The 13,967-nt window shown below is 42.6% G+C and overlaps 1 protein-coding gene across 1 annotated transcript; it reads left to right on the plus strand.

Moving 5' to 3' along the window:
- Positions 1-10,600: 10,600 nt before the first annotated feature.
- Positions 10,601-12,361, plus strand: LOC311129704 (gap junction alpha-8 protein-like; the record flags this gene model as incomplete). The annotated part of the gene is made up of 2 exons (XM_084162112.1): positions 10,601-11,941; positions 12,200-12,361. The coding sequence occupies exons 1-2, from the start codon at positions 10,613-10,615 to the stop codon at positions 12,359-12,361; spliced, it is 1,491 nt and encodes a 496-aa protein (XP_084018238.1). The 5' UTR covers positions 10,601-10,612.
- Between the last annotated feature and the right edge of the window lie 1,606 nt (positions 12,362-13,967).

Raw genomic sequence — 13,967 nt, forward strand, 5'->3', positions numbered from 1 at the left:
TAATATATATATATATAGGATTTTGTCCAAATTATAAACTTCTTCACAATTATCCTTATTATATCTAACCCCATAATACAGCATGCCTCTAGAATTTATAGTGCGGGTGATCAGGTCACACTATAAAGCCAGGACAGATTTCAGAGGTCATTGAAATCATTCAATGAATTGTTTCATCCAATAGTATACTACTCATTAATAACCATTAAGACATTTCATAAATGTTGTATCCCGAGTGTACAGTAAGTCCTTAGTACAGCTCTTTTCAAAATAAATCACACATATTTACTTATCCCTCAGTAAATAAAACCCAAATTACATGTGTATGCCCCTTTAAGATATTTCACTACTATCCCGTCAAAAAACCCAAAATATAAATAAAAATCCTATACAGAATAACCTTTCATACTAAGTAGTTTGTTTGTGGTTATTCGAACACCATATAGTAAAACAATAAACAAACAAAAAATGGCCAGGCCTTATTTATTTTGGTAGCTCCCTATGACAACCTAAAAATAAAACTACTTAATTTTACTAACTAGTTCCACCCTAGCCTACAGACTTTTTTAACATCCCAATGAGATATAAAGAAATCCCCATGTTCCTGGAAGAGAAAGTATACATGTCGTTAACATATAATCAACAATCCAAAGATAGTAATTACACACAAAACATCATACATATATCCCCAGTCCGATCTCATCACCAATCATTCGTATCAATCTCACTCCTTTTTAGTAATTTATACATCGCAAACTGTTGCATTGATGTTTTTTAAAAATATAAACCTATTGTTTCATAATCCAAAACCCATAAAAAGATGACTACTTAATCCATCAGGCCAACAGCAACAACTACCTCCCATCGTTCAACGTACTATAAACAAATGATCGTTATCTGAAGTAATAAACCATCATCATAACTCACTGCTGTTTAAACAAACGATATAATGTCATAATAAAATGATAAATTATCAAATATCGTTCCTTATTCAACTATCGAGACATGTTCTTCATTAGTAAATCGTCTCCACAAAGCAATACTACCTAATAACATATTCTCATTCTCCTAAATAGAAATAATTACTTCTATTAAACAATCCCATTCAACATCACGTCAACCTGTCTCATCACCCAATTAACTTATTTTTAAACCCTCTACAATATCTATCATACTCTACCGCTAATTTCCCTCATAAGGGTACCTCAACAGATGACAAATTATTTTATATTTATAGTAAAAACCAATAAAACATCCAATTCACAATATGAAATTTTAATTACTATGTTATCCTATCCGACATGGATTGGTAGGACAACATCTTTCCTATAATGTTATCAATGAAACCAGTAATTCACATCAATAGCATCAATGTAAAATATTTGCTTTCTGTCCCTTACTGGATTCGGACCAGGGACCCTCTGCACACATCGACAACATTCACCATCGAAGCACCGTTACCCGTCGCTCCACAAATGCCCCGGCCCCCGCAAAGCAACTACTTCCAGTTCATAGAGCAAGTGACGTCACCCAACGAAAACCGCACTAGCTCTCACCACTAACTAGCTAGCAATTTCCTGCCAATAATATTCAACCTCCTACGACGTCCTACAAAATACGCGATCCTTGTACACCTAACTTAACCCATAATGTCCCTTATAGCGCTCTCACGTTTCAGCAAGCCCCAATGTTTAACACCCGCAGATTTTTTTTTAAATTCTTCAATTTTTACTAGCAGACCTAATAAAACACACTTTCAAACAGCGTTCTGCATTTACCTCTATCATAGGGTTTAAAAACGAACTTAACAACATTAACCATCCTAAATTGCTGTAGTAACGTCATGTTTGGTTAAGTTTATCTATTACCATATAAGACATTCACTTCTCCATGCGTCGTAAACTATATCCTACTTCTCTTGTAATCAACTAAAATCATAGCCACGCAATTAAACCATCACTCCGCCATTACAGAATGAATGAGATCTATTCAACTATCCTTTCTAAGTAAGCTACAAGTAACACCAAACACTTGCTGTAGTTTACCATCATATATTGAAATCATCAATTTATCACGATCCAATTTATTTATAGACATATTCCACCATTGTCACTCGTTTAATCTAGCAAAACCTTATTCAATGCCCAAAAAATTACTACCACGTACTCTTCTCTCCATACCCATTAACATTTTTACATGTTAGTCATTTAGCTGATGCTCTTATCCCAAGCGACGCACAATTAGGGAGCTCATAAATTTTTATACTTATACTAGCCCCCCTTGGGAATCGAACACCCAACCCTGGCGTTGCAAGCACCGTGCTCTACCAACTGAGCTACAGAGGACCACAGATGACCGTATAGTGCCTTTTTCTGATAATGTTATAATTGTAGCCTATTGCATTACTTTAGTTTAAAATATAAGTTTGTTTATTCATCAAATCTAGAACCCACTATAAATTGGTGCTATTCACTCAGCATAATAGCCAAAGCTCCTTGCATCCCCTAGTTCACGTAACGAAAATACATTATCATTCTAGAATTCACCAACTATTCGCATACATCACTGGTGTCACACAAACTATAGAATAAAGTAATAACAATTAGAATCTGTCAAATAAATGTTTTCCATCCAACTATTCAAACTTGCTTCAAATATCTCTTTCAGCTTGATACAGTCAAGCAAGTACGACTCTCTTTTACCCGGAAACTAGTTCATGGCATTAATAAAGTCTATTCACATCCCAACAATAACTAATAATATATTTATATTCATATTATTAAAAGACCTTACTTTCATTCCAGTCTACCTAAACAATTCAAATTATGGCCATAACTCTATCGCAATTGCCAGTCCGCTATTCAAATGTATGTAACTGTCCTTTCTGATTAGACTATAGACACTCCTCCTTCTTTCCCGTTGAAGAAGTGAGTCCTTCAGTCTGAAAAGACGCAGGCTGCTAAATCGTCCAGTCTTATCCTGACTGTTCCGTCAATCTAAACAACCCACAACCATAGTTAAACTACACTTAGAAAACCTAGACTCTAATCAGCGATGCAGAATTTATGCTTTATTGAAAAGACAAGTTAATCCTCCTTTATTTCAATGATAATGGTCAGTAGTTTTAGTATCTGGCACATACCACACTTTATCAGAAAATAGCTTTGAAGGACACAGATCTCACACACTCAACGTAAACAACTTAGCAGTCAACGAGTCAAAACCCACATTCATTGATTTGGAAACAGATCTAACGACCTAACCAAATGAATTATATTTTCCCCTAATATACTAAAATTCCTTGACTATATCACCTCTGCTTCTGAAATAATAGATAGTTTATTATAATGCTTAATTCCACCACATGCTCTATGTACTGTCTCCAATCCCCACGTACGTCTACATGTTTGGGCGTGCAAGTCCTATAATTTTATCCAATGACTTGTAATAAATTACACTCCCATAAAGTTCATTCTATTCTAATATATTCACATCAACCAAACCATTCATGTTTCTAATAATTCGTTATTGCCACAAATCAGTAAATCCCAATCTAGTCTCAGCGGAACGAACAACAAATTACCCAAATCCTTCCCCTCAGTCATAGAATCCTCCCAGAATCGTATATGCTGGTCACTATTCCCTGATCTTACAAAATTCTATGACAGGCATTGTTGTACGAAACTCCAAGATATCATTTACAAGAAAAGCTTATTATTCCAACGTATATATAATTATCATACACACCTCTATATCTCATCATTCAAACTTCAGAGTGCGACTCATTTACACCATTATACCACTCTTATTCCATATTTATATAATGTTGTTCTCAAACGCGCTTAATTACTATTTGTATAACCTACAGGAATATTTTATTCTATCAAAGGGCCCAAATTTGGAATGTTAACCCTATCCTAGTTATTATTTTTACTGTAGTCAATTTATCATAATACTACATCACCTCTAAAGTTTCCAAATATAATGTCAGAAACATACCCTAAAAGATTGATCAAAATACAATGCATAGACATCATATGATCACACCGGTACACGTGACCTGTTCCTCCAACAGGATTTATTCTACCCCTCCTGGTAACGTGAATTTTCTACGCTCAGTTGGTCAATGAATATCCACGCACCATTTATTCTTCTCTTTCCTAATGTGAGATTGGGCATGCCCTTTCTCCATCAGACAGAAGCTTCAAACAACCTCAAATATATTTCCTTTCCTTACAGAAAAGCTATTTACTTGCAGGATTTCTTATTATTCTCACTCACACAGATGAGCAGCCACTTGTGCCCAAATGAATCAGACAGTTGAATGTCTCACAGCCGCCCAAGCAAACCATTCACCCATACGAGATGAGCAGACCTACTCTATTTAACACTTTCTCTATATTTTGAAGCCCTTGTGGCTATTTAACCCGTTCACCTACTCAGGATGACCTAACTTTTTTACCTGATCGACCCTGCCTAACTTTGGCATCACCACAACACAGGATGATGCCCCACCTACCCGAGCAGACCTCCAACAATGAATTCCTCATTAGAGCGGTAACCGTAGGTCCCAAATTTAGCTAGCCACCTGCCCGTTCAGCCCTCTGGAGCGCTAATTTTAGCTCTCCAAAGCGGTATCCACAGGATTTCTATTTATTTAGCCCCCTAGGTGATACACTTCCTCGACACACCTGGACTTCTACTACGCTTTCCTAAGCGACCTGTAAACTCTGCCCTATTTTTTCTGATACACTTCCTCGACACAGAAAAATAAGCGGTATTACACAGGATTTCTGCCTACCTAAGCAGCCTATAAACGATACACTTCCTCGACACGTTTATAGCGGTATTCGCAGGACTTAACATGTTATTGTCTGATCGCTCAACCAGATGGACAACCGCACGTGCCGAAATGACCCAGACAAAGCGATCAGCAGGATGAATCAAATGAATCAAATGAATCAAATGAATCAAATGAATCAACTGAATCAAATGAATCAAATGAATCAAATGAATCAAATGAATCAAATCAATTGAACAGACGGTTCAGACGAACAACAGAGTGACATCGACATGTATTCTTAAATTCAAAAGCTCCCAGTCTCTAATTTTCTGGTTCTTAAATTTGGAGAGACCTACTTGGTATTTCTGCAGCTGATGCCGTGCCCCGGATCGAACCACACAAATGTTATACTATATAAGTAAGAACTTGGTTTACCTATTAAAAGCGGCCGCTTTTGTTTGTATGGTCCGTCCAAGCCGTTTCATAACTGCAGATGTACACCGTCTCTGGCCCCTGTTGTCAACTCCTGGCAAAGCTCGGCAAATATGTTGTAGAAATATTTGACTCAAAAGTAGTCAACTCAAAATATCTCTCAAGAGACTGGAGCTTGTGAATCCAAAAATTAGACTTTTATTATTTGCATAACAAAGCTGAGCTTGCTCCATGGAGCAACTGCTTGCCCTGAACCGGAGCTGTCCTTTTATACAGACACAAATGCATAGTCAACATACATAGTTACTCCTCTCTATGTGAATGAATAATATATTTTCATTATCACATGTTGGCTACTCACAGGGGCTTCTCTAAATGGGGCCTCTGTATCTTATTAGTGGCGTGACTCTGTACATACGTACATTAAAGAACAATCACACTCTGTATTGACTATATTCACTATCCAGACATATATCTGAAGTACAAAGTATCAATCATGTTCATTCTGTTTTACCTTTATCATTTCATAACACATTATAAAACATATCAATTAATACTTAAACATGGTTTAAACATGTCATCCATAACCCATTCTCAACCACATACATTTAAGCATTTATCATTTACCATCCTCCCTGGCCCTTGAGATTATGTGCATATGGCTATGTGTCAGGTCATAAGCACAAACAAATGATAACACTAGTTCCATTGTTACTCCAATCTCTACACAGCCACCACGAGGAGTTGTATCTCCATCACATGTCATTGACATACCCAGACCAGCTGCAGGGAGTTATGAAAAACACATAAATGTCTCTGCTCTGTATTAACCCTTCAACTGGTTCTCAATCCATAAACATTTTAAGGCATATAGGTGTTTAATTCTACAACATATGTACTTGAAAATCATCTATAACTTCAGTGTCCAGCTGGGCTGCAGTACGTGTCTGTTGTCTGTGACCGTCTGATCTATTGGGCACACACGTCCCCCTCCTCTGGTCACCCAGTGCTCTGTCAGACCGGAAAGTACTGGTGGCCTACCTTGGCTAAGGACGTGAGGGTGTATGTCTCCTCCTGCTCGGTGTGGCCCAGAGTAAGGCACCTAGGCACCTCCCAGCGGGGTAAGTTACAACCCTTAACAGTTCCACAACGGCCATGGTCCCACCTGTGTATTGACTTTCTCACTGATTATCCCCTCTCTCAAGGTAACACCACCAACCTGGTCGTTGTGGACCGCTTTTCAAAAGCCTGCCGCCTCCTTCCTCTGCCCAGTCTCCCCACGGCCCTGCAGACTGTGGAGGCCCTGTTTACTCACGTCTTCCGGCACTACGGGGTGCCAGAGGACTTAGTGTCCGACCGGTGTCCCCAGTTTACATCCAGGGTCTGGAAGGCGTTCATGGAATGTCTGGGGGTCTCGGTCTGACCTCTGGGTTTCACCCAGAGAGTAATAGGCAGGTGGAACGGGTGAATCAGGATGTGGGTAGGTTCCTGAGGTCCTACTGCCAGGACTGGCCGGAGGAGTGGTCGGTGTTCTTGCCATGGGCAGAATATGCCCAGAACTCTCTCTGCCACTCCTCTACTAACCTATCGCCCTTTCAATGTGTTTTAGGTTATCAGCCGTTCTGGCACCGTAGCATCAGAGCCAGACCGAAGCTCCTGCGGTGGATGACTGGTTTCGGCGCACGGAGGAGACGTGGAACGCTGCTCACGTCCACCTCCAGCGCGCCGTGGTACCGGGTGATCGGGCCTGGCTCTCGACTCAGAATCTGCCCCTCCGCCTGCCCTGCCGGAAGCTGAGCCGGCGGTTTGTGGGGCCTTTCAAAGTCCTGAGGAGGATAAACGAGGTTACATATAGGTTGTTACTCCCTCCAGATTACCGTATTAACCCCTCGTTCCATGTGTCTCTCCTCAGGCCGGTGGTGGCTGGTCCGCTCCAGGAGTCTGAGGTGCGGGAGGTTCCTCCGCCCCCTCTGGACATCGAGGGGGCCCCGGCGTACTCCGTCCGTTCCATCCTGGATTCGAGGCGTCGGGTGGGGAGCCTTCAGTACCTCGTGGAGTGGGAGGGGTACGGTCCGGAGGAGCGGTGCTGGGTTCCGGTGAGGCATATCCTCGATCCCTCCCTATTGCGGGATGTCCACCGTCGCCATCTGGCTCGCCTCTTGCCACTGCCGCTCCTCATCTCATCATTCCATTTGTTTTGTCTTGTTTATTACACACACCTGGGTCATATCCCCTCATCAGTACCTGTACAAGTGTTCCCTCTGCCCCCTTGTCTTTGTATGTGATTGTTTATTGTGGAGGATAGTGAAGCTCAGTAGAGCTCCTTGTATTTTGTATCACCGGGATATTTCCCTGTGTGCCTTGTATTTTCCAGTGCGCACTGGAGTGTTTTTGACGCGTTACTGCGTAACTCTGTGGTTGCGGAATAAAGCCTGTTATTCTGTGATTTACCCTCCTGCGCCTGACTCCTTCGACATCACCTCATCACAGGTGTAGAAAGGTGCTGTGGCTTGCGTCCACTGGTTTTAGTGATTAAACTGCAGTAAGATAATCAATTTAAAGCCAAAATAACTATTGTTTTTATCTAATGATGTCTTAAAGGTATCAATTCTAACTGTCTTTATAGTTGTGTGGTAGTCAGTACATCTAAATTTACAGTAGTTTGTGATACAGTATCTGGTTAATTTGCAATAGAAGAACTGTGCCCTAAAGGAACAGTATGTGCATAAATCTCCTATTGAGTACATGAAGTGACTTTGGGTCATGAGAATGAGATCGTGGAGGGGAGATTACGTGTGAAAATCTAAATAAACCTTCTGTATAGGTTGCATAAAACATTGCCCATTAACTGCGACATAACTGCTTTCCCCTTCCGTTGAATCACTGCACCAATGGTTTCCTCTGGAGCACAATATTTCAACAGTTTAGATAACACACAAACAATTCATTTATTTAAATAAACCTTCCCACGTCTGAGTGTGGTTTGTATGTATCTGCCATCTCAAGTATTGGCTTGGTGAGAAGTAGGACTGTTCAAAGTTCAAATATGCAGGTGTTGTACTGTATAGTAGTACTGTAATCGCTCATTTTATTTGTCCGTTTTACATTTATGGTCATAAAAATGGCCCTCCACTGAAAATGCCCATGTTTATGGCAGTAATATATCTCTATATTAGCCACAGACAAGTCATGCATTGGAGTGTATTCCAGACTGTAAGTATGAGAATGTGTATGCGTGTGTGTGTGTGTGTGACTGGTGATAAACATGCCACTGCGCCCTGCTGTATCACCCCCAGAATGATGAAGATCTGGCCTCTTACAGCCATCCTGTTCTTGTCTCCTGCTCTAATACTAGGCTCCTGAATTATGGCCATGTTAGCAACAGGGTCAGAAAAACACTGGCATAGAGAGTGTGAGAAAAGTTGCCTTGTTATGCATGACGATGGGTATTTGAGTTTGACTGTATGAAGCTCAATGCAATTGTGTATCTATCTTATTTGAATCGTATTTATCTTCCTCTGCCAGGCACTGGGTTGAGGTAAATACAATATAGAGCATGTTGTGGAGGGTTTTCAAATGTATCAAATCCTTGAGTATTTGTACATAATTTTAAGTAATTCATGAAAAGATGTAATTTAATCTCACAAATCCTCTGCAAATCTGTTATAGCGCTCATCAATTTTTTGTTGAATTAGCATATGATGTCATGATTTTGTAGATTAGTCTTACTGTAGATGGAAAGATAAAAGCAAGCCATAAAACGTTTACATTTTTGTCTTACCTGTTCCTGGAAAGATGGGTAAGTTTCCAAAATAGAGTCCTGCCTACATATCCTTTCACTCAATAGCTGAAATTCTTAACATTCTAGACAGATCATTCAAACCTAGTGACACTAACTAGCTATGGTATGTATGGAACATACACATGACATGATCCTTACTCAGTTCTTAATCATAAACTAGTCACCAAAGTAATATAGAAGAAAACTGTGAATTCTCATTACAGTATTGTTGTCTTACTTACCATCTAGCCTACTAACCATCTATAGTCGAATCAACCCAATGCATGCCACATATCATATATTGTGAATTGTATGAGAATATGAATGGTTGCAATTTAAGTTATTTACAAAAAGTAGTCCTAGAGAAAATACTTTCTCTCCGTAGAAGACTATAAAATTAGGCTACCATTCATAATGAATAGCGATGACAATTGACAATATGACCATGGATGAAATGACAACAACCAAAAACCCAGTGCAGGTCCACGAGGACATTCACCCCCCCCCCCCACTTCTCATAGAGTCAAAGCCTGACTCTGTCTCTGTGGGTTGATAGTAGGAGAGTCGCCAGTGGTAGGTCAGCTGCTGTGGTTGTTCTCTCTCTCTCTCTCTCTCTCTCTCTCTCTCTCTCTCTCTCTCTCTCTCTCTCTCTCTCTCTCTCTCTCTCTCTCTCTCTCTCTCTCTCTCTCTCTCTCTCTCTCTCTCTCTCTCTCTCTCTCTCTCTGTGAAGGGCTGTATTGAGGCGAGCTGCAGAGGGGATGTACCCAGTGCCCTGGCTCTGTGGTGTCCATGTTGCTTTGGGAGCCTCAGGCCTGCTCCCATACATCCCACTCTGGGTCTGTTGATCCTATTGTCTCCTGCGTCACCACGCATCGCCCGGCAAATAAAGGCTGTCTGGCTCCAAGCTTAAATATTGCAGCAAACTAAAAACCAACCATCAGAGCCGATTCATTCACATCTGCTCAGTGGGGCGACAAGGACAGGGCTTTAGGTGGGAAAGAGGGCAGAAAAAAGTATACTTTTCCCCGCCGGGTGCCAAGAGAGCGGGACAGGACACTACTTCGCCGGAGCCGCATCTGTGGCAAGTTGCCCATTTGTTAACGTTTAACCTATATCATACCTTACTGATGTAAATATGGGGGTTATGGATGTGTTATTGCTAGTTTTCATGGAGGGTTAACTTGGTGACTAGTGGAACAGTGCTTTAGTGGAACGACGCTACAGTAAGACATTTTGCTTTGTATTACCGTGTGGTACGCTATGGTGTTCAATTATTATGGATAAAAAAGGGAAACATGTAGAGTAAAATAAGGGGGGGTGGCATTCAACATTTCTGAAAGGCTATATTTGAACTTTGAAACAGTTCATTTTTAAGGATAAGCTGTGTAGATGGACTTTAACTCGACAGATGGCTGTTCTGTCGCCATTATTCTGATTTTGTCATGCAACAGCTTTTTAGCTGAACAAAAACATTGCGATAACCGTGTGGTGACGGATAGGGATTTTGGAATTTGTCTGTTTTTAAAACCTATCTCTGTCTCACTCTCTGTTTCCTCCACCCTCCCTGTCCCCCTGCATCCACCCCTTCATTCTACCTACAGCGCTACGGACCGATCATGGGTGACTGGAGCTTTCTGGGTAATATTTTAGAGGAAGTGAATGAGCACTCAACGGTGATCGGCCGGGTGTGGCTCACGGTCCTCTTCATCTTCCGCATCCTCATCCTGGGTACGGCGGCAGAGTTTGTGTGGGGCGACGAGCAGTCAGACTACGTCTGCAACACGCAGCAGCCCGGTTGCGAGAACGTGTGTTACGACGAGGCATTCCCCATCTCCCACATCCGCCTGTGGGTTCTGCAGATCATCTTCGTGTCCACGCCGTCTCTGGTCTACGTGGGCCATGCTGTGCACCACGTCCACATGGAGGAGAAACGCAAGGAGCGCGAGGAGGCCGAGCTGAGTCGCCAGCAGGAGCTGAATGAGGAACGGCTGCCGCTAGCACCCGACCAGGGCAGCGTGCGCACCACCAAGGAGACCAGCACCAAGGGCAGCAAGAAGTTCAGGCTGGAGGGCACCCTGCTGAGGACCTACATCTGCCACATCATCTTCAAGACACTGTTCGAAGTGGGTTTTGTTGTGGGCCAGTACTTTCTGTACGGCTTCCGCATCCTGCCGCTGTACAAGTGCAGCCGCTGGCCCTGCCCCAACACCGTAGACTGCTTTGTGTCCCGGCCAACAGAGAAGACAGTCTTCATCATTTTCATGTTGGCCGTGGCTTGCGTCTCGCTCTTCCTTAACTTCGTGGAGATCAGCCACCTGGGCTTGAAGAAGATCCGCTTCATCTTCTGGAAGCCAGCCCCGGGGCAAGCCCAGAGTGAGGGCCCGAGCCCACTGCCCCCTCCAGGGGGGATCCTCAAGAGCCTGCCCCCCCTGGCCGTGCCCTCCATCCAGAGGGCCAAAGGCTACAGGCTGCTGGAGGAGGAGAAAGCCCCGTCCGTGACCCACCTCTATCCCCTGGCAGAGGCGTGCATGGAGGCAGGGAGGCTAACCCCCCTGGCCCCGCCCTTCCAGTGCATGGAGGAGAAGGCGGAAGAACTGGGGCACATGGAGGACATTTCTAAGGTGTACAATGAGACCCGGCCCTCCTACGCCCAGACCACCGAGATAGGGGAGGATACACTACCACTACACCAAGAGGAGGAGGAGCAGGAGCAGCAGCAGCAGGAGGTGGTGGAAGAGGGCAAAGAAGAGGAGAAAGTGGTGGCGGAGGTGGTGGAGCAGGATGTGGTGGATGGAGTGGTGGAGGAGGACGGAGTGGTGGAGGAGGATGTGGTGGATGGAGTGGTGGAGGTGGTGGTGGAGGAGGATGTGGTGGATGGTATGGTGGAAAGGGAGGACGAGAAAAAAGAAGAGCAGAGGGAGGAGGAGGTGGTGGAGGAGGTTGTGGTGGAGGAGGTGGTGGAGGAGGTTGTGGAGCAGGAGGATGTGGTGGAGGAGGTGGTGGAGGAGGTTGTGGAGCAGGAGGATGTGGTGGTGGAGGTTTTGGTGGAGGAGGTGGTGGAGGAGGTTGTGGAGCAGGAGGATGTGGTGGAGGAGGTTGTGGTGGAGGAGGTGGTGGAGGAGGTGGTGGAGGAGGTTGTGGAGCAGGCGGATGTGGTGGAGGAGGTTGTGATGGAGGAGGTGGTGGAGGAGGTTGTGGAGCAGGAGGATGTGGAGGAGGTGGTGGAGGAGGTGGTGGTGGACGGGGAAGGGGGACCTCCAGCCGAGGCAGGGATGGAGGTGACGGATACGATAGAAGACACCAGACCACTGAGCAGATTGAGCAAAGCCAGCAGCAGGGCCAGGTCAGACGATCTCACCGTATGAACCTGTGAGAGAAAACGCACGCACACACACACACTTACACTCACACACACACCGAACACAGCAGAACACACACCTAACTCAAGACAACACACAGTTCATACAGCAGGGCTTAACCAAGGGAAACAAATGTAAAACCAACAGGGATAGATTCAATCACAAGTTGCAAATTACTCTTACGACGTGGGCAACATCATTCAACAAGGCAAAGAAAGATCTGAGCTTGTTTGTGAGATAAGTGAATATTATAAAAAGTAGCGGTTAAAGAGAGGAGGGATAGATTTTTGTATTAAGCGTGTTCTTATATAAAACCAAATGTAGAAAGGGAAAACATGCAGAGAGGGGGAAAGATTTTTACTTGATGAAAATCCATGTGCTGTTTTTAGAAACATATTTTTCTTTAACAATAACCAATGAAAGATTACTAATGTTTACATATTTTGGGGGGGTTGAATGGGTAGGGGAAGAGATTGATCAGATATTCATGTCTACAAAGCAGTAACATTACTTTAGGCAGGCAAGCACTTTCATTCCCATACAGTCAGTGACACTGGAACTATGTAGTTGCAAACATGTTGCAGGTGGAAGGGCTCTTACACACCAAGTTCTTGCACAGAAAAATCACAGACCAAAATGTACAAACTTATGACTGACTCTTCAACACCAAGTTGATAGTCATTTTTGCACACATTTCCTAGAGAACAGAGAACTCTGTGCAAGGCCTATATAACCCTCATATCACCTCAATTATGCTTAGATTTACACTCCTTACAATTGAAGGGAGATTTGCATCTATGTACAAGAGCATATCTCTCCCTTTAATGTTTATATACAGCGAAGTACAGACGAAAAGCTGAGTAGTGGAGAAAAAACCCCAAAAACAATACCACATGTTGAATGTCTCTTTTCATCGTGATTCTACATCTCATCTTTTGGATTGCTTATATATTTTGTTGCCTATGTAATGCAGAAGTGTGAGCTGTGATAATGTTGTCTTTTTGTGAAAGAGAGGAGTGCTGGTTTTGCCCGATCACAGACTGGACCATAGTAACAACCTCAGGCCAAATCCTCTCTTTTCGCACTGTACAAACAGGCGTCAGAGCGATAAAGATCACGCACGATCAGCACAAAGTATTGTTGAGCCACAGACAATAAAATAAACCGCTCTCATATATGAAAAACAAGCATCCTTGACATTGTTGTGGTGGAAAAATTGTTTTACTTGATTTTATCTGCCCTTGATGTTCCTTTCCCCTGTACAAATATGAAATACTTGTTTACAAAATTTAGAAAGAAAAACAATCAACAGTGAATCTCATTGTACATAAACTATAATCCTATCTGATGTCTAATAGCAAACATAATGTTGAGAACATTTAGTTTAAGTTATGATATTATGTCTTGCTAAATTACTAGAAAACAGGCAAGAAATATCCTAATGCTGCTCAAGTCACTGATTTGGTAGGGAAAATGAAGTGCTTTTCAAAACAGAATAATAATTATTATTATTACCAAAGACTTGCATTGCTGAACTTTGACCTTTCTTATCTCTGTCCCAGAGATGTTTTTATTTTTACATGTTTAAAAAGTTGTAAGAGAGCAGAATTCT

The sequence above is a fragment of the Coregonus lavaretus genome (assembly GCF_964263955.1).
Source record: "Coregonus lavaretus genome assembly, chromosome: 5".
In the NCBI taxonomy this organism is placed as follows: domain Eukaryota; kingdom Metazoa; phylum Chordata; class Actinopteri; order Salmoniformes; family Salmonidae; genus Coregonus; species Coregonus lavaretus.